Below are 21384 nucleotides of genomic sequence, written 5' to 3' on the forward strand. Positions count from 1 at the left end.
ACAAAACTGGAGATACCAATCCTTGAAGATGAATAAAGGAGAATTTCAATTCAAGTCGATGTCAAGCAAGCCAATTATCAGAAGGAGAATCATATTGAAGACAAGATCAAGAGAAGTGAGATTTTAACTTAAAATGTACATCCTTCTCTTTTGATTTTTTCAAACTCAAGGCACTCTCAAATGTTTCCCAAAATGTTTTCAAAATGGGTTTTACAAATTTTAAAAACGGGTTTAACTTAAAATTTGGGAAAACTATGTTCCTCGATCGACTACCAAATAAAGTCGACCGCGAGCCTTCTGGTCACAAAAAACAAAAGGAACAAAGTCTATCGAGCAGACGACCTAGCTCAGTCAACTGAGATCCCCGGTCAACCGCACCTGATAAAAACTATAAAATAGCCCAACAACTAGCTGGGCAGTCTATCGAGGGGTCGTCCGTCCAAGCCCGCCCGAGCCGTTGGAGGCCCATTAACGGCTAGTTTTTGTTTTTTTCACTGTAAATGCATAGGAACTTCATTTATTTGGGTTTCTAACTCTCTACCAACCCCTTTTTTTACTTTTTGTTGGATCAAAAATTAAGGTGGTTGATATTTTCTCTCTCCGCCCTTTACATATAAAGGGCGGCCGCCATATAATTTCTCTCATTTGCAAACCTATTTTGGCTTTCAACTCTCATCCAAAATTCTAGTTCCTTGATTTGGAATAAATCTTTAAGTTTGGCTTTAGGCATTACTTCTAATATAATTTGAGAGTTTTTTTCTTCAAGATTCAACATGCAATAAGCCCTATCAAGGAGGCAAAGCAAGCACTAATCTCTTCTCCAATTGTACTATCATTTTAAAGGTGGAAGGGCACCAACTATAAATCCCTTGGATTTTGAAGCTTGTTTGTACATAGCTTGGATCCGGCACTCAAGTAGGATCAAGTTAGTGGAACACATCAAGGAGCTAAACTTGAGAAGAGTGGAGTAGTTCTTTTGGTTTAAAGGCCGAACCACTATAAATCCTTGTGTTCATCTCTTTCCCTTATCTCCTTTTCAATTGGTATTAGAGCTTTGGCTCTAGATAACGTTAACCGATTTAGAGTTTAAGATCCACTAAAATGGCAACCTTCCCTCAAAATGTAGATGGATGGCCAATCTATAGACTACACTATTTCAATGGAACAAACTATGGGTATTGGAAAGCTAGGATGAAAATATATCTAAAAGCCCCTAGACTTTAACACATTAAAGAAAATTGAAACATGGTATATCAAACTTAGCATAAACATAGAAGAATGGGATGAAAATGAACAACTTGCCTCAACTATTAATGTAAAATCTATGAATGCCCTAATTTGTGCACTTTTACCGAAAGAATTTAATAGGGTAATCAACTTAAAAACAACAAAAGAAATCTGGGATTTACTTGGAGTAACTCATGAAGGAACAAGTCAAATAAAACAATAAAAAATTAATCACTTGTTTAGGCAATATGAACTCTTTGAGATGCAACCAAATGAAACAATTGCTGAAATGCATACAAGATTTATAAATTTGATAAAAGCTTTAAAAGGCCTAGCAAAACAAATTTCAAACAAAGAACTAGTTTCTAAAGTCCTAAGATCCCTTCCCAATGATTGGGAGTCTAAGGTAGCCGCTATAATTGAGTCTAAAGATCTATCTAAAATGAACTGAGAAGAACTAATAGGATCCTTGACAACCCATGAAATAATCTTTAAAAATAAAATAACTGTAATTGAAAACAAAATGGAAAAAAAAGGAACTGCATTGGTTAGTGATGCATGTAAAGAAGGAGTAATCTTAGAAGAGGACACTGCCCTAATGTCAAGGAACTTCACAAGGTTCCTAAGAAGAAACATCGGAAACATGGGTAATAGGAGGATGATAAACTCCAACAAGAAGAAGGAAGAAGTTGAAGATCAACCAAGGTTCTTCAAATGTAAGAAGGTGGGACACACTAGACCTAAGTGTCCACTCAACAAGATGACCATCTCAAATGAAAGTTTCAAGAGGAAAGAGAAGAAAGGAATGGCGGCCACATGGGACGAGGCTGAAGAGAGTGAATTCTCTAAAAGAGAAGAAGATTGCAATGAGGCAAGCTTAGTAGATAATGTTGGTTTTACATTTGATGAATAGTTTGATGGTTTTCAAAAATTACATGAACAACTTGAAGAACAACTAGCTAAGAATATAACACTTAGAAATTCATTAGCTAGTATTACTAAAACATTTGTATGATTAACTAAGGATCATGAATACTTACTTGTTGAAAAAGAAAATTTAGGTTTTAACTTGGTGATTTAAATGAGATTATTGAAAAGCTTAGTAATGAAAAGAAAGATTTATGCGTGAAAAAGAGAAGTTAACGAAAAAGAATAAGAAACTAACAATTAAGTAATAGTTTAAAATCCTCATTTGACAAATTTTAAAGTGGTACACTAAATTTGAACAAGCTAATTGATGTGCATAATTGGTCACATGAAAAGTTGGAATTGGATATAAATGGCAATCTAGATGGAACAACCTTGAAAATAAGTTTTTAAAAGCCTCCTCTAGTGGAACAAAACCATGTAACTAATTGTGGACTAGAAGGTCATTATAAATTTGCTTGCTTCTATGCTAAGAATGATAAGTTCGTGTGGAAACCAAAGATTCAATTAATGAAACCAATTCAAGCAAGATTGAAAAGATATGGGTACCTAGAAGACCTAACCAAATTACTTTCATGTAGGAATGACTGAAGAGACATGAAAAGATAGACAAATGGTACATTGATAGTGGATGCTCGAGGCACATGACGGGAGGTCTCCCCCAATTTGCATCACTCTCTATCAAAGATGGTGTGAATGCTACCTTTGGAGACAACCAGAAAGGAAAGGCCATTGCTGAAGGCACCATAAGTAACTTCACTTCCTCCATACATGATATCCTTTATGTTGGTGGCTTATCCCATAATTTAATTAGCATTAGTCAGTTATGTGAAAGGTTTTGAAGTAGTATTTAAACCTGACCAATGCATAATTAAATATGCTAATGACGGTAAAATAAAATTCTTTGTACATAGAAAGGGGAATGTTTAGACAATAGGGTTAGATGAACTTAAATTGAAAAAAATGTAACTTTCCTAACGGCAATAAATAAAGATTCTTGGTTATGGCATACGAGGCAAGGGCGTGCTAGTATGGAACTCATTTCTAACCTATCATCTAAAGAAGTAGTAAAAGTTTTACCCAAGATTAAGGTTCAATAAAGATCACACATGTAGAGCATGTCAATTAGGTAAACAAATCAAAAGTTCATTTAGACCCATAAACATGATCTCCGCCTCCTACCCTCTTAGCTACTTCATAGGGACCTTTTTAGACCAATGAAGACTAGTAGCTTAGGTGGAAAGAGGTATGTGTATGTGATAGTAGATGATTATACTAGATGGACATGGGTCATGTTTTTAGCACATAACAATGAAACATTTTAAATGTTCCTTAAACTGTGTGATGGAATGCAAACTGAGAAAGTAATTACTATATCACAAATAGGAAGTGACCATGGGACTGAATTTAAGAACATTCACTTTAAAACATAGTGCACTGAAAATGGCATAAATCGGAACTTCTTGGTACCAAGAATACCACAGCAAAATAGAGTAGTTGAAAGGAAAAACAGAACAATTCAAGAAATGGATAGAACTATTCTAAATGAAACCGATGTCCCTATATAATTTGGGTAGAGGCACTGAATACTGCAAGCCCAAGTGCTAAAGAGAGCTTAAAAATGAAAAAAAAACCAAATTGACACTTGCTAAGTTGACTAATGAATTTACAAAAGATAGAAAATAAGAGGTAAGTTATCTTGAATTGAAATCGTATACTGTATATGAGTCTCGACAGATCTCGCAGCTGACCACAATCAGGTTAACTAAATCAAACGGAAAAGACAGTATAGAAGGGAAAAGAAACTCTGGGTTTATGATTCCCTCCACTTGTCCAACACCGTGGAGCATCATGGCTCTCGTCTCTGTCTCGTTTGTCTATGGTAGGGCCGGAGACAGAGTGGTGCGATAAGGAGAGGGACGTAGCCCTATTTACAGAGAGAAGAGGGGCTTACGTTACAGGATTTAGGGCAAAAGGAGCTCTAAACCCCATAACTACCCTGCACCGAGTTTTGTAATATAAATGCAGAAAGCAGAGAAATAAATGTAAATTTACCAGAGGAGCAAGAGATCTTATCTAAAAATTGGCGACGTAACGGCACTGGTTAGACGAGAGAACTTCATATTCGTAGGGATTTCGGCAGAACAACGGTGCTTCTTGGATGAGGGAGTTTCGGGTTTGCCGAGATTTTGGCAGAACAACGACGCTATTTAGATAATCGGGCCTCTCATTCTCTGAAATTCAGCAGCACAACGGCGCTATTTGGACGAAGAGGCTTCGGGTTTGCCGAGATTTCGGCAGAACAAAGGTGCTATTTAGACAGTAGGGCCTCGCGTTCTCCGAAATTCAGCAGCACAACGGTGCTATTTGTATGAAGGGGCTTCAGGTTTGCCAAGATTTCGGCAGAACAATGGCGCTATTTAGACAATAATGCCTCATGTTCTCCGAAATTCAGCAGCACAACGACGCTATTTGGGCGAAGGGGCTTTGGGTTTGCCAAGATTTCGGCAGAATAACGGGGCTATTTAGACAACAGGGCCTCGCGTTCTCCAAAATTCAGCAGCACATGACGCTATCTGGATGAAGGGACTTTGGGTTTGCCTCGATTTCGGCAGAACAACGATGCTATTATGGAAAAATAGCTAGTAGTTCTGCGAAATTCGACAAAATAACAACGCTATTTGAAGGATGTCGCTCCGAGTCTTCGAAAATTCGGCAGAGTGCCGACGCCCAGTGTAAGCAACTTAAGAATTTCTCTACTTTCTCTCTTCTAAAGCTAAGAAACTAGGGTTTTCTTATATTTAGAAGGGTTTTTGAACTGAAAAACCAGAGGGGGAGTAACCAGAAGTTTTAAAAACTAAAACCAGAGAATAGTTAAAAACTAAAATCTGATTTTTACCCTTACCCCCTATTTATAGGGGCTCAAGCCATGAATTCGCAGAGTGCGAAATTTTCGGACTCTGCGAAATTGGAGGAAATCCAAGTGCGAAAATGGACCTGACATGATAGTGTCAGGCCGGCAACATTTTGAAAAATGTGATTTTTTTTTACTTTTTGGCTTCGAAAAACATGATTATTCGTCTCTTTTGATGGGTTTTTGGGGAGTTTCAGCGGACCGTAACTCCTCCGTTTGGACTCCGAATCGTACACCGTCAGATCCATTGGATTCCTCGTTCCGAGGAGATTCCAATGAACCTAATATCGATGGTTTTCAGAACACAAAGTATTTTTGGGTAAAAATGAATATTTTTTACTCAAAGCTAACTTCTTGGTTGAAAGGCCATGTGAAAACAGACTTTTTGGACGTGCCGTGAAAGGCGGAATACCGTGTAAAGACGGGCTTTTGTTTCACCTCCGGGGTAAAGTTCTTTTCTTAAAAAAAATCTTCCTAGTTTCATAACCTAGAGAGAGATTGAGAGAAAGACTACAGGTGCTCTGGGACTCGTCATGAGACTCTTCCTCGCAACAACCTATCATTTGTTCCACCTTGACAAAATTGGGTGTCTACACTTGCCTCCAAATATTTTTGAGAAAATTTCAACTTGCAAAAATGCCAAAGTGATTTGTATTTATCCTAAAAACCTTTTAATGATAACTCAATTGCACAGAGTTAGATTTCTTATGATGGATTGTATGATGTTTCAAAAAACCTTTTAATGAAAAATAAGAACCTCAAAAATTCAATTTCTAATCTGACAAATGAAGTAAAAATTTTGAAAAAAGAGATTGAGTTTATCTGGTCCGAAAACAATGATTTGATTCAAGTTAATGAAAACTTGACAAAGGAAAGCATAAACATGATTAAAAAATGTAAAGTTTTGGTAAAAGAAAATTAAAAAATGGGAAATTGATTCATCTCATAAAATAAAATGTTTGAAAGAAAAAATTGTCGAGATGAAGACAGGATATGAAAAATTAGTTTTGAAAAACCAAAAGTTACAAGAAAATAATAATCTTTGCAAACTTAATTTTTCTTGTAGTGATTGTCACAATGGCCCTCCTACATGCTTAGTTAAATGTAATTATTGTCGTAGGTTACGACATTATAAATTTAGTTGTAAATTTATATTTTTACATAATAACAAGCCCAATTTGTATAGAAAAGGAATTATTATGTAAAACAAAATCTCTTGGACCCAGGACCTTGTGGGATCCATATTCCCCAACTTGATCTTGTTTTTTGTTCTTCAAAATAGTTTTAGGGCCTTGTGCTTGAGTGGATATATATCTTTTGGAAATAAGATTGGAATGAATTTTTAAAATCATTTCAATAGTTTTGATTTTAGCCTAAGATTCAACCTCAACGTGATATCCTATGACCTTCGCAAATATATTTTAAAAACCCCTGTAAGCCCAAGGGTTCCCATGGGTTCAATCATTCACCTTACCTTCTTGTTTTGATGCTAGCAAACCCATATTGATTAGCATTAATGGACTAATGTGTTGCTTTGAGATGTTGTGCTCTATACAGAAATTTGATATGTTATATCACCATTACACAACTCAACACAACACATGGCTTGCGAATCCACACACACAACGATCAAAGAGCTTGCACTCACAGTGAAGACATCATCATTTGGAGGATGTTCAACTCAACAAGCTCGAGATAAAGACCCCACAAGTCCCCTATCAAGTGTCAAGTAGAAGCTTGGAGATGAACTAGCCATTGGTTACACCTCATGTACATTTCAACATGCATTGAAGATTGGAGGAAGTCACAAGAGCCTAATTAAGTTCAAGAAGTTCGTTCACAAGTGAAGAAGTCCAAGAAAGTGCTAAGGAGCAAACACATTCCAAGAAGACTCAATGGTATACACTTTTAGAATGTATTTGGAGTCCTTTTTATTTTTTGTTAAATGCACTTTCAATAGGTTCAAATGGTTTTCATACTTAACTTTTTATATCTTTGGAAACCATTAACATACCCAAAAATGTGTTTGAAAACTTAGGACTAAAGCCCAAAGACCATAGCCCAAAGCCCTTGAATTTTTAATGTTAAAAAAGATTTTCAAACAGGGTCGGTCGACCGAGGTGTACCGGGTGACCGCGGAAGCAAGGCTGGAATTCCAGCACTTGTCTTTCAATAGTGGACCGGTAGACCGGGATGAGCCTGCCGACCGCGGAAATGGTTCTGTTGAAATAGAATCATTCTGATATGGTTTGGGCGGGCGACCATCATGGGTCGGTTGACCGCGGATAGTGTTTTGAGCGAAAATTTAATTCAAACATATTGCCCTCGCCGGACGACCGCTATGGGCTGGTCGACTGCGATAGTTTGATTTTTAAAAATAAAAAAGAGAGCCTGATAAGGGCGGGTGACCATCGTACCTCGGTCGACCGCTGTGGCCTGGAAAACTAGCCGTTGGGGCTTGCAGAGCTTGACTTTTTTAACCCAGTTTTTTTACAGTTTTACCCCCAAACGGTCATATTTCCTTATGGGCTATATATGCACTATCCAAACCTTTCTAACCAAGCTTTTGAACCTTTTGAAAGATTAAATCCCATCATTTTGAGCAAAAACTTTCATATCAAAAGTTTAACCTCTTTGAACCTGTATTTTTACATTCTATCAAGAGGATCTCCATTAGGCTTTTACGTTTTCTATCTTTGGAGAGTTTGTGAGCTACATTGTTTGTAATCCGCCTATCAAGAGGCAAAGAGAGAGTTTTATTTTTTATTTTCTTCATTTGTATTTGAGGGTCTTCGATTCGGCCCGTTAAGAAAGGAGAATCCATTGTAAGAGAGAGTGTCCCCTCGCAAGGCTTCGTGCAGAAAGGGTGTGTCCCCTTTGGAGTTGGAGAAAGTGGTTTACGGCTTGGAGATTTGCCATCGAAGAATCTCATCTTTTAGTGGAGTCCCCAAGGAGAAAAACTTGGAAGAGTGGAGTAGGTCTTGTGATAGACCGAACCACTATAAAAATTGTGTGTTCTTGTGGTGTGCTTTCTCTCCTTCTTCTCTTGCACTTGTGATGATTGGTAATCTCTAACCTCACTTATGTTTATGTTTTATTGAACAAGGGTTAGGGCATATAAAGATTAAAGTAATATCTAAACCCTAGCTTTTATCATCATGCTTATTCGAACAAGGGTTAGACTAATAGCTGCTTAATTAGTAAATTAATTTTAATAATCCACCTTATTAAGCCAAGATTTTTTTAAAGAGCCAATTCACCCCCCCCTCTTGCGTTGTCACACTTGCATTTTAACCCCTCTAAATTGCCTTTTTAAATTAAAAAGGGGCAGTTTTATATTTAAATAATTTCTTGACTAAGGGGGAGTTTCAATTTGCATATCTTAAACCCCATAAATTTTGAAATTCTCTTTATCCCCTTCTTTTTGTTGATGACGAAGGGGGTGAGAAGTTGGTAGTCATGTTTTTAAAATACGGTTTTTAAATAACATGCTTTGATTGCTTTAAAACATAAATTTAGGGGGAGCTTATTGGCAAATCTTCTAATCTTGTTTTGATGATTCCAAACACAACTTGATTCATTATACTAATGAATTTTGTGTTCAAGTTGAAGATCAAAATTAATCTAAAGTCAAGGAACATGGATCAAGGCTTGAAGCAGTCATGAGGATCAAGGAAGCCAAGGGAAGAATAGATCAATGAAGAAGAGGATGACTTGAAGATTGAAGATCAAATGGAAGATTCAAAGTCAAGTCATTTACGGTTAGATTGTATAAATATATACCCTTAAAAAATCCCATTATGAGGCATTCAAGGTCACCCCATAGGGTCCAAACAAGTTGATATAATAAAGTAAATCAAGTGGACAAAAGCCCAAGTGCCAAAGGGCTTAAAATGAAAAAGAACCAAATTGGCCTTTATCTTATAGACAATGGCTCTAATAGATTTTTAAATAATTTTAAAATTGTTTTTAATAGATAGTAGACTCCCTTAGCTTTCCGGAGAGCACAAGATCATCAAAATCGGAAATGAAATGAGATATATATTTATAGAGTTCACAGTACAAACCAGTTAAACCGGGCAGAACTGTCCACGGACGTCCGTGGGAGTTGATCAACGTCTGTCAGGAAATCTGTTCCAAAATAAACAAAAAACCCTAACGACTAGTAAAACTAGCCATTAGAGAGCCATTGGCCTGTTCCAAACGACTAGTTTTGCACTGTTTGCCTATACAAAGGGTGTTCTAGAGGTTTTTATTAGCACGGGTTTACATATTATGATGTGATTTATGTTGAATAAAAATTAGTACATTTGGTTCTTTTCAGGTATATTTGCAAATTTACATATTTCTATTTAGTTTTTTATGAAAATATTCTTGTTTTTACAAATATACATATGGTATTTCCCAACACCCTTCATGTGGCGGACAAATGGTTAGCCGTTATAAATTTTCATCGTGTTTTTTATTCCCTCTACCCTGTTTATTAATGTTTGCTTCTTTTTTCCTCTAACATTGTTATAAATATGGACATGGGGTTCTTTTCAGAATTTTTTGTGAAAGATGAAGGGTTTTTTGTTGCTTTGGAAGCTTTGTTTTTTGAATTCGGTCATCCTATCATCCTATCTGTTGGTATGTTGAGTGTCTTTGTATTATTGCATGAGAACTCCAGTATGTGGACTGTCCATTGTGTGGATCAACAATGGTTTCCACTGAATGGGTGTAATTTTCTTTGATTTTGTTAACCATTAATTAATCCTCTCCTTTGATGTTTGCTAATCCTTTCAGGTGATTGGCTTATGATCTTGACTGAGTTGTCTACATTTGATGTTACTCGTGGGTAAATTATGCCTTATTTTTCATAGTATTGCCCCGTGCATCGCACGGGTCCCACTAGTTATCAATATATAGAAGCTTGGTATATGCTTGAAGTCATGTTTGCCCTGTTTGGGTGCAGAAACGCTATGCACTCATTGGAATTTCAAATGCCAATGAATGCCGATTCCATATTTGGTTGCCAAAATTGTATTCAAACTCCACTGACTCCCAGACACATTTGGAACATCATTACTTTTTTTTTTTAGGTGGTGCCCTTGTGGTGCTAATATTTCTCTCCTCATCTTTCAACCAAAATTTTCATCAAACTGCAAAGTCCAAAGCCTTAAGCTGGGGACATTTGTTTGCCCTTTAACAGAGAATAGTAATAAATAGTAGAAGGTTGAACAAGAAACTTCAAAGAAAACATAAAAGGTTAGACAGATGTTGCTCAAGATGATGAATAAGTTACACGTAGGTTTGTAGCGAATTTCCTCAAGAGAAATGCTAAAAAGGCAGTGGCTGTTAAATTCTTTCCAAATCACCATTTTTCAGACCCCACACATGCGATGAGGAAATGATCAAATTCATTGATTCAACCGGCGGCCACAAGTCTAGCTTACTGCCGTTTACTCCACCGTGAACTGATGATACTATGAAGCATCAAACCTGGTATAGAGTTCTTCCAAGAAAAGGCCAAGTCCGATAAATTTGCTGAGAACATGACAAAATTAGAGCAAAATAAACAAAATTCCCCTTTGCACGAGGAATGAAATAAACAAATTATAAGTATCAAACGACTTTTATTACATACCTACAATAGTATACGATCCAATGGGTAAAAGATCTCAACGGGTTGAGTGTTAGAAGTATGTGTGTTGATGCCTAAGGGCATCGTGGGCATTGTACTCTTCTCTCTTTATATAATTGAAAGTGATCCCAGTCCAGCCGAACCTAAGCATTGAGTTCCCGTCACTCGGACAGTGACCATTTGCTGAAACATTAGTGTGAGCAGTTGATGTCGTGAAACGTCCATATACTTAAAACTCTCAAGTCTGATGAGGGCCTATCCTCTGGCTTTCAATCTGTCATCTTGTATTTTGTCCTTACCTTGATCATCTGCTTGTTGGTCACCTATCATCTTGCTTTGAATCTGTCATATTGTATTTCTTCCTTACCTTGATCATCTACTTGTTGGTCTAAAACTAATTGACTACTGATGAATCCGCTAAAATGTGGATCATCGCCTTTAGTCACCGGTACAAGATCATGGATAATATCACATCCATGATCTTGTAAGACAGACTTTCAGCTACATCACCATGAACTGGTTTTAAGTTCATTACCATTCTCAACAACCTTTGAGACACAAATCCCAGCCAACAGTTGAAATCGTCAAGCCACCTACTGTCCAGGTCCCATGTTCAATGTCCAAAAAATATAGAAGAAACAAGAAGGAATCTAAAAATCGAGCATGACTACGGAGATTGAGAGATAAGGAGGCATCTAATAATTAAGCATGGCTACAGAGGTTGAGACATGGAATTTGGGGAGAAGATGGTGTTATGGAGTTCCAATGCAGGTTGTTTTATGGAGGTGATAAATTTTTGTAGGGTAAGATAGTGAAGCTTTTGAGTCCAAGATAAAATTTTGGAGGAAAGATGGTGGAGCTTTTGAGCTTAAATACTAAATGAAATTGAAGATCAAGATATGAAAAAAGGATATGGGAAATGGAGGTTAAAAATCAAGGAATTTTGAGTTGCAAGAGGTAGGTGTTAAACACCGTGAAATAAGGAATTTTTAAAGTGTCTTTTTTAATGACAAAGAACGGTCTTATTGAAGATGCAGGGTGCCATCAATCAAATAAGTGTTAAACACCGTGAACAATAAAAAAAATATGGAGTGATGAGTTTTGCATATGGAAATGTTTTAAATTGAAAAGATTTAATCACCACAAATGATAAAAAAAATATGGAGTGATGAGTTTTGAATATAGGAATGTTCTAAATTGAAAAGATTTAAGAATAAACGGCTTCTGAAATGTTACGAAAGCAAGTCTTTATTTTGAATTGTCAGACGCTTTATGTAGGAAAACAGAATATGAATTCTGCCAATGAGAAATCTTACAAGCAAATACCAATGGAAACTAGGAAATGTATAATTTATGCTTTTGATACTATGCTAAAGAGATTAGCGAATCAAGGCAAGATTGTGAGGATATGAACAAAGGCATTTGGAGCCGAAAGGGGAACTTTTTGCCGGGAAAGATTGGATTTTGTGAACGACTATATAATTATGTTTCTTCATAAGGATCTTCCTTCGGGTTAAGAAACAAAATTTACAGTTCGGGTACAAATGATCTCCACAAATTCAAAACTAGGAAAATTTCCATATCAGATGAAGACTATTGACTAGAAAAGACAAAAAAATTTCACACCAGAGGTGTGGTTCATCAAGCTGAGAAATACGCATGCATGAACGCACACGTATACATACAAATATATTGTGAATTAAGAAAGAGTTACCACATGGTTGAGTCACTAGAGTTTTCCATTTGGCTATATATACATATATCGTGAATTAGGAGACAGTAACCACATGGTTTGAGTCACTTTACATTTGGTAACCAGGAGTTCCGTCTCGTGGCTTCTGAGAATAATTACTGGCCTATCTCCTTAGCCCACATCTTAGTGGATAAACCAGTGACCAAATCCTACTTTGAATTGAGCTCAGGCCTTGACCTGAATAGATTGTTGTTGGTAGAAAGGGACCGTGCATTGAACCCAAGTCTTCTGAGCTCTGAAAACTCAATCGTAGAATGGGCCTATTCCTCCATTTTTAAGAACTCCTTAGTGTTGCGTATGGATACCCTTATGATATGGGTTTCTATATCTCATTTCTGGTATAGGTTGCCCTGAAAAAGTACATTGGAAGGACTCATGAATATTGTTAGAAACATATCGGAAAGAAACTCAAACGACATCTTAGGTTCAATAGTTCTTGTGCTGATATATGTATTTTACCTGGTTGAGGCTGAACAATGAGGTGGAACTCTGGATATTTCTTCCAGTTTATCTGAATAATCACATGGGTTATACTCATATAAATGTTGGGAGCAAGATAAAGAGAACCAAGCACAGCTACGAAAATCAGTAAAATAATTGCTTTAAGAACCTACCCACTCATCGGTTTTTATATTGAAACAGACACAATAAATATGCCATATCAAGAACACAACCTAGCAAGCCTTTATAAATTACTCTGTTAGATAATCTGATGAAGTATCATGGCTATCACTTGTTTGGCAATGTTTCATTCTCAAATAAACATAAGCAGGAGAAATTAAACAAAGTGAACAGGATTCAAGAAGCATCTAAAAGAAATAACCTTGTTGTATAACTAAATCAACTTCCAACCCACATGATACCCAGGAAAGATTTAGGAGACTGATATCTGCACGACCATGTTCCGACAATGGGACAAGTCACCTTGTAAAACACATTTTAACCGGCCATCAAAGGCTATTACCATTCCCAAAATGCTCTCAGCAGCCAATCAGAGAACTGTAAACCAAAGTGAATAATCACAATATCAAATCATGGTTGTGCGGATTTAACTTCACTGCAAATATGTGATTGTTTTTTAATCTGGAATGTAAAAAGGAACCTATTTTGACACCTTAAATTTTATTGATACTAAGGAAAGATAAGACGAGAACATGTCACCTTCCCTCAAAACCCAAAAATGCAAGAAAGAAATCAGTTGGACAGAATATTAGAAATTCCCAATACAACAAACCTTAAAGCCCCCTTTGTAGGACCAGGAAGACCTTTCCATTCATAAAAGACTTGATTATATTTCATATCACAGCCGAAATTAGCAAGAGAATCCACTACTTGATTGTCTTCACTATATTGGTAGGTAAACCTCAGCTTGATCTTAATCTTCGTAACGAGATCCTTATATACCATGGCGACTCCTTCCTGGAGTAATCATCCCAATCATAGCCTTAGGCCATGTTCACCAACCATAAACCATAGAATATTAGCTTACCCAGGGGTGAGAGAGGATGTGAGACAAAGTCTTGAGAGGGACCGAGTGAGGAGAGGGTGAGAAAAGGATGAAAAACAAGAAAATAAAAACTGAAAAATGCAATTTATTTTTTCCATGTTTTTTTTACATTTCTCACCTTCCCCTCATTTCTCAACACTTGAGAAACTAATATTCCTGGGAGAAAAAAAATTCATGTTTTGGCCTGCAAGTTAGTACCAACTTCATACAAATGAGAAAAAGAAAAGATAAGCTTACTCATATGACTCCTACAATTTAAAAAGTTTGATAGCGGCGGTCATAATTGCCATACAATATATCCACCGCCAAAGGATTTACCGACACTACATAAAGAGGCTGATTTTTTATTGCCTGTAATCTGATGTAGATGAAACTCAAATTAAGAATGTAGTTGAAAAGCATTGATCAAAGCACCATTTTGAGATTGAACACATGGTGTATTTCTAATTTCCACCATACTTACAGACCTACGTTGCCGTTAAGAGCTTTGAAGCTATCTCTACAAATCAATGGTCCCTATAATGTGGTAGAGAAGATCTGTTGACTACCAAAAAATTGAGAAGATCTGATTAATTTTTAATTGGTTGAAGATATATTGACTATTTTCAACCTTGAAATTGGTACAATATGTCACCGTTCCATTGGATTTTCCAATTATGTTTGAGACTGGAGTGCTTTGGACCGATCTCTTAGCCTTCCTAGATAAACATACTGTGAAGAGGAATACATTGATATGGAGGGGAACTTCATTCCTCATCCTTTGAGTATTACATTTCTTTCTTCTTGCGTGAGAAGAAATTTAGAAGATATGAAAGAAATAGATCTTATGTGCAATAATTTTTCTAGTTTAACCTTAGAATACTGTGAGAATTTTTGTTTTTTGTTATATTTGAATTTGCCTTTCAATTCCTAGAGGCTGAATTACAAAAAGAGAGGTTCTTTTGAAATGCAATTACTCCAACAAAAAAAATTGCAATTGTAACTTCAATCCTTGGGAACAATATGCTGTGTATGTGGGGATCTCCGAACTATAATTACAATCATGTCCTTTCCATGAGCTTAGTGAAAGATAAAAGTCGTTGGTCGCAGAGGAGTAATCTTTGCAATTAGCACACTTGTATCCTTAATTTTACTTACTACCCTGTATTAGCTAAGTCAAGATGGAAAGCACCTTCTACGTCATTTGCTGAGGTGGATGAGTGTTGGCTATCTTGAAGGTCAAGGATGGATGACATGCAGGAGGCCTAACACACAGAGGAAACTAGAGATATAACAATGGGTTCATGAACAAAGGAGCCTCGCAGCTAGAGGAATCGACACCAAGAATGAGCCTTTTTTTAGCTTGAAATATATCTAGGAACCTGGGCAACACCTTATATTTTATTAATAAGAATAAAAGATACAAGAGGAGGAAAGAAATCCTTGCCTCTAACCGATCATAATACAAGAAAAGTAATATAAAACGAAACAATTATTATGTATATAAGGACTACATAGATGGTCGCATCTATCAGCTCCTCTGGAATTGTTCGGTAGGCTGTCTCAAGCCCAAAGGACCAAATTTATGCTGGTGTCACAAACATAATTTGCCAAGAATGAGATTGGCATGTTATTAGAAAAAAACATTTTCATCAAGTTTCTTAGTCGTTGCTGGGGTAAGATGAACCTTCACCCAGTAGTAAGGCCCTATTTTGTCTCTGTCCGTGGATTCCAACACCAAGATATCGCTCTCTGATCACATTCATTTCCTTCGCAACATCTCCCACCTCCATTCGTTCTCTTGGCGATTCTGCAGAACATACAATTCCAATCCTCACTAGTGACGCCAAGCACTCTTGCAATCGACGTTTCTTATCTCTGTCATTCCCAATATTATTGGTAGCTCTAACTTCTTCATCTTCTAAAAGAAGTAATGGATCTATAATATCCATCACTTGTTCAGGAAAAGCCATCTCGACAAATTTTAGAAGGGTTAGGCCATCCTTAAACATGTCACTCGTGGGGCTCTTTCCAGTGAATATCTCTAATAGAAGAATCCCATAACTATACACATCTCCGGCCATGGAGACATGGCTACCGGTTCCATATTCTGCAATTTTACACATATGTTATGCTTTTTTATGACAAAGGAAGCAATATGCTAATTAAAAACTAAAAAAAAAAAAAAGAGATCTGATTATGAGAAACAAAATGGAAAATTTTTTCTCAAAGAAGTGAGAGACAATAGAATGAAATCTTCACATTAGAACCCTTACTATTAAAGAAGGACTTTAGTGTTAAAAGAAATACATGCCATAAGGCATCACAAACTATAGCCTAAACGGGAATAATGACTTATCTCAATGTAAGAAAAGGTAATATTTATTTCCAATCAATGAGTAGATGGCCGACATGAAGAGTACAATATCATACATGTTAAAATCAATTCAAGAAAAACATTTTAATCATAGCATTATAATAGAAAGATATGACTACTAGCCAAACGGAAATCCATTTTGAAAAAAAAAGCAAGAGATCCTATATCATGAAACGTGTACATGCAAGAAAAAAAATAAGTTTCTTGTAGTGGAGCGCTCGAATCCCCATGAATGCTAAAAAATACTGTGAAAATGAACAAATCGTCGGTCATTTTCACTCCAGTTTTATTTTCCGAATGGAATTCCACTTATAAATGTTTTCCTATTGAAATTTCAAACATTTAACTTATTATTGTCAAGAATTTCTTCTAGTGCACATTTTTTAACACATATGATCCTGGTCTGCATTGAAAGAGTGGTTCAATGGTGGAGAGAGAGAGAGAGAGAGATGTGTAGTCAATCGTCATGGAAGTAAACAATGTGAAAGTGGATAACACCTCTCATATTTCTTATATTGATGGCTCACAATCCAAAAGCCATATATTCTTAGGGAAAATTATCATAAATCTTAAAAGGCACTAATTTATGAACAGTTATAAAAATACCAATCGACTATCTAAAAATAATTTAAAGATATTTTACCCATTATACCTTCTACTTAATGAAGCAGTGTCAAAGACAAATATAGGAACAAATAAAGATTGAACAATAGAAAGAATACGGCAATGTTACTATTGTTTTTGTAGCAATGTGAAGTCCCTTTTACATGTGAACCTTTGTGGAAAATGGATCCATCATATCAATATATTGATCTGGCAATTTTTTTTTTTTTTTTTTTTTTTTTTTTTTTGAGAAACTTTAGTTAATGAATGTTTTGGTTATTTGAACATTTTGTTTTTTTATGTTTAGAATTTCCCAATTCTTTTGATAAAACTTGATTTATTTTATTTTATTTTGAGTAATTATGTGGTAGGATTGTCCTCAATCCCAGCCATCGTTTTGATGCACAGGTACCACAAGAGTAACTCATTTTTCATGTGACTTGTTGGTCTTAGATGCATGTCTACATTTCACAGGTGGATGGAATACTTATATTTTAGATATTTGAAATTATGTTCACTTTGACGAAAAAAGGACAGCTAGTTATAAACTTACTATTTTGGTTGAGAGTTTCTGATTAAGGGCCTCTTTGGATACCACAAAAATTGCGCGTTATATGCAAATAAGATTGCTTAAAGTTATCTTATTTGTTTATGCGACATTAAGTTCACTTTGGAAGCCATAACAAAGGGAGATATAATACTCTTTATAATCATTTGCATACATGATTATATGCAAATGGTTTTTAGTGGTATCAAAAGAGGCCCTTAGGCTTTCTCGTGCTACATAAGCGATTTTAAATTGCAAATATTCCATAAAGCTCACCAAATAATAAAAAAAATGAATAAAGGTAATGAAACTTTTACCTGGAGCAATGTACCCAATAGTTCCCTTCAACCGAATCTTGCTGCTTCGATCTTCAGAGTTGCCAATAATTCTTGGAAGGAACCTCGCTAACCCAAAATCTCCTAAGCGGGCATTCATGTCTTCATCAAGAAGAATGTTACTTGGCTTTATATCACAATGAGTGATTGGTATATCGCAATGGTGGTGAAGATATTCCAGTGCTGAAGCTATGTCAATTGTAATGTTTAGCCTCTTAGAGAAGTTTAGACTTCTCAATTGATGGTTCCCATCTACTTTTGGGTGCAGCCACTTTTCTAGACTACCATTTGGCATGAACTCAAACACGAGAGCTTTGAAATCATCACCTTCAAAATCAATACTCGAACAAGAAGTTAAGATCTTAATAAGATTTCGATGGCGAATGTTTCTCAGTGCTTCGCATTCATCCATGAAACTCTTTGAAGCTCCACGTAATTGAAGGTTGAGTACCTTCACAGCAATAACATTTTCATCTCGCCCAAGAATTCCCTTATATACTGATCCGTAACTTCCCACGCCTATCAAATTGGCCGAAGAGAACCCATCTGTTGCTTTAAAGAGATTTAAGTAAGAAACCTGTAAATATTGACCCTCCTTTGAAGAAGTGGAAGAGGGTTTTCTCCTTGACTTTCTTGTCCAGCAGAGAGCAGCAATGACACATAGTAAGCAAACCAAACATAAAACCGAACTTATGATTGGGATGATTACTCTGGAAACAAAAGATTTGCCTCGTTTCTCATTAGACAGGATGGGGCATGCAGGCAACTTCAATTCTGGGATGCCACCACAAAGATTGTGGTTTCCGATGACTGAAATTGCACTTGCATTACTAAAGATCCCTTGGTTTGGTACTTCACCCTCGAGGGTATTAAAAGACAAGTTTATATATTGCAAAAATTGAAACCCCTCAAGATACTTTGGAATATTTCCAGAGAAATTATTGGATGAAAGATCAAGCACTTCAATCGCAGTTAAAGCATTCAAAAAAGGATGAATGGTTCCTTGAAAGGAGTTACCCTCTATATAAAGTTCTACTAAGCTCCTACAATTTGCAAGAGTACTTGGGATCTTACCCGACAGTTTGTTCCAAGAAATATCCAATAGCCCTAGATTCTTCAAGCTACCCACTTCCAATGGGAGGGAGCCAGTCAAAAAATTTTGAGACAAGTTAAGGCCACTTGACAAAGAGGAAATGTTGATAACTTGTCTTGGTATGGTACCATGAAGATTATTTTGAGCAATTGACAGTATTAGTATACTTTGACAGTTTCCAAGAGTTGAAGGTATGATTCCTTGTAGGTGATTTTCTTGTAGAAAAAGGTAGTTTAATCCAGTGAGGTTGCCTATAGAGGACGGGATTTGCCCTGATAAACTATTTACTGACAAGTCCAATGCTTGAAGGCTTTGAAGCTTCCCGATTGAAGTGGGAATAATACCAGTGAGGAAGGTTCCATAGATAGATAAAAACTGTAAGTTGAAGAAATTCCCAATCTGACTAGGGATGCTGCCAAAAATTTGGTTCGGGCCTAATGTTATCCAACGCATGTCAGTCGAGAGATTGACTATGGAACTAGGAATGATGCCCCCAAAATTGTTATTGTGTACGATCAAAGTATTTAGATGACTGCAGTTGGTCAAAGAAGAGATAAAACCCAGGTCATCATATTTGCCAGTTCCAAGATGATTACCCCACAAGGAGAGCTTGACCAGATTCTTTAGGCTTCCAAGATTTTCAGACACCGGTCCGTGGAAGTAGTTCTGTGCTAATTCAAGCTTTTCAAGCCTTGAAGCATTAGATATTGACATTGGAAAACGTCCTGTAAATTGGTTGGCTGCTAAAAGTAGACCAATGAGATTAGGAAGAGAAAGCCCTATGTCGGGTGGAATGCTCCCGTAGAGTTGGTTTTCCGCCACGGCAATTATCACGATAGACGAGTGATTATAAAGAGAGGGAGGAACAGTACCGGATAGTTCATTTACAGAAACTTGAAAGGATTTTAGGCTCTCCATTCGGGCAATTTCATCCGGGATGCTTCCTTTCAAATGATTTTGAACTAGATAAAAATTGATTAGGGATGAAAGGTTTCCCAGTGAAGGTGGAATGGTTCCTGTCAGATCATTAGCACCTAGATTCAGCCGGAGGAGCTTCGATAGAGTGCTAAGCTCAACAGGAATTTTCCCCGTCAGTTTGTTGTACTCTAAATCGATGAGTTGGAGGTGAGTACAGCTGGTGAGATTGGCTACAATTTCCCCTTCAAAGAAATTGTTGCTCAAATTAAGATATCGCAGTCTGAATAGACGGCCAATTTCTTGGGGTATTTGGCCCTTCAAGTTGTTTTCTTGGAGGTTGATTTCCTTAAGGAAGGTGAGGTTGGATATGGCTGGAGATATGGAACCACCCAATTTGTTCCCACTAAGGTCCAATACAGTGACCCTTTGATGCCGGCGACCACATGTGACTCCTTCCCACTGGCAGAAATGAAGAGTATGGTTCCAGGAGGTCAAGGCTCCAAGAGGATCGCGGCTTATCCCATCCTTGAAGGTGAGTAAAGCTATCCGATCAGTCTCGTTTCCAAGTAAGGAGGCAGATTCCAATGGTAATACGTTAATGAAAAAGAATAGATACGCAGAGAGGATAAACAAACAAAACACAGAGAGACTCGTACCTGGTAGTTCCATTTGGGTTGGAGGTGTTCTTGTCGCAATTTCATTTCATCTCACTCAACCTTGTAATGATATGTATAAGAAATGTATGCCATCCTTCTCACTAACGAAGAACCATTAGTCTATATTTTTTTCTTGACTTGAGATGACCGACTCAAATTCAAAGTCAAGAAAGAAATGAGAAAAACATGAGTCTAGATTTGTTCCCCTTGTGGGGCCGACTAAGTCAAGTCAAGTCATAAAGAAAGAGATAAGAAAAACAGGAGTCTCCATTTCATAAAGAAAGAAATGAGAAAAACATGAATCTAGATTTGTGGGACCGAATAACTCAAGTCAGGTCGTAAAGAAAGAGATGTGAAAAACGAGAGTCTACATTTATTCCCATTGTGGGACCACAAAAGAGTACGATTAACTCAAAAGTCGTAAAGAAAGAAATGGGAAAAACATGAGTCTACATTTCTCCCACTCGTGGGACCGCGAAAGTCATATCAATTATATGACTCGGTTGACTTGGGTTGGGTTCGGGTTCAACTCGGGTTGAGTTGGATCGGGTTGACTCGGGTCCAATTTGGGTTGACTCGGGTTGGTCACGCGTAGTATTTCAGGTCCAAGTTAGACTCATTTAGTACTTAGGTTGAAATCAGGTTGGACTCAGGTTGCAATTCGGATTGGATTCGGGTGTTGCAATTCGGGTCTGAGTTGGACTCCTGTTGTGGTTTGAGTCTGGGTTAGGCGAGTCCACTATGCCGAATGGGCCCTATTAGGTTAGAGAGGCTAACTAGATTAGGCAAGTTAGAGTCTGCCAACTGAGTTGGGTTGGGTTAGATCAGGTGAGTTAGTAAAGGAGTTGGACCTTATGGGTGAGCCAAGTGGGCTCGGGCTGGACCGAGTTGGCTTGGGTTGGGTTGGAGTTGATCTCAGGTTAGG

At 37.0% G+C, this 21384-nt stretch overlaps 1 protein-coding gene across 2 annotated transcripts; it reads right to left on the reverse strand.

Annotated features, from left to right (window-relative positions):
* Positions 1-12327: 12327 nt before the first annotated feature.
* LOC143880194 (LRR receptor-like serine/threonine-protein kinase EFR) lies at positions 12328-20639 on the reverse strand. 2 transcript variants are annotated; one of them, XM_077383003.1, is made up of 3 exons: positions 17775-20639; positions 12904-12955; positions 12328-12794 (listed from the first exon to the last, which is right to left on the reverse strand). In XM_077383003.1, exons 1-3 carry the CDS (start codon positions 20470-20472, stop codon positions 12767-12769), a joined length of 2778 nt encoding a protein of 925 aa, XP_077239118.1. In that variant the 5' UTR covers positions 20473-20639; the 3' UTR covers positions 12328-12766. The 2 variants fall into 2 exon arrangements, with proteins under 2 accessions (XP_077239118.1, XP_077239116.1); XM_077383001.1 differs by lacking the exons at positions 12328-12794; positions 12904-12955 and adding an exon at positions 15302-16040 and having other exon boundaries at positions 17775-20638.
* Positions 20640-21384: the final 745 nt, after the last annotated feature.

This window comes from Tasmannia lanceolata, unplaced genomic scaffold (assembly GCF_043159265.1).
Source record: "Tasmannia lanceolata isolate RefF3 unplaced genomic scaffold, GAP_Taslan_0.1 ptg000006l, whole genome shotgun sequence".
In the NCBI taxonomy this organism is placed as follows: Eukaryota; Viridiplantae; Streptophyta; class Magnoliopsida; order Canellales; family Winteraceae; genus Tasmannia; species Tasmannia lanceolata.

What these genes read in the sequence shown, in the direction of transcription:
- LOC143880194 (XM_077383001.1), bottom strand. Translation starts at nt 20,472, where the DNA reads ATGGAACTACCAGGTACGAGTCTCTCTGTGTTTTGTTTGTTTATCCTC. An exon ending in TATTGGGTACATTGCTCCAG is followed by an intron (nt 16,041 to 17,774) that starts GTAAAAGTTTCA and finishes GTAAAATTGCAG; the next exon opens with AATATGGAACCGGTAGCCAT.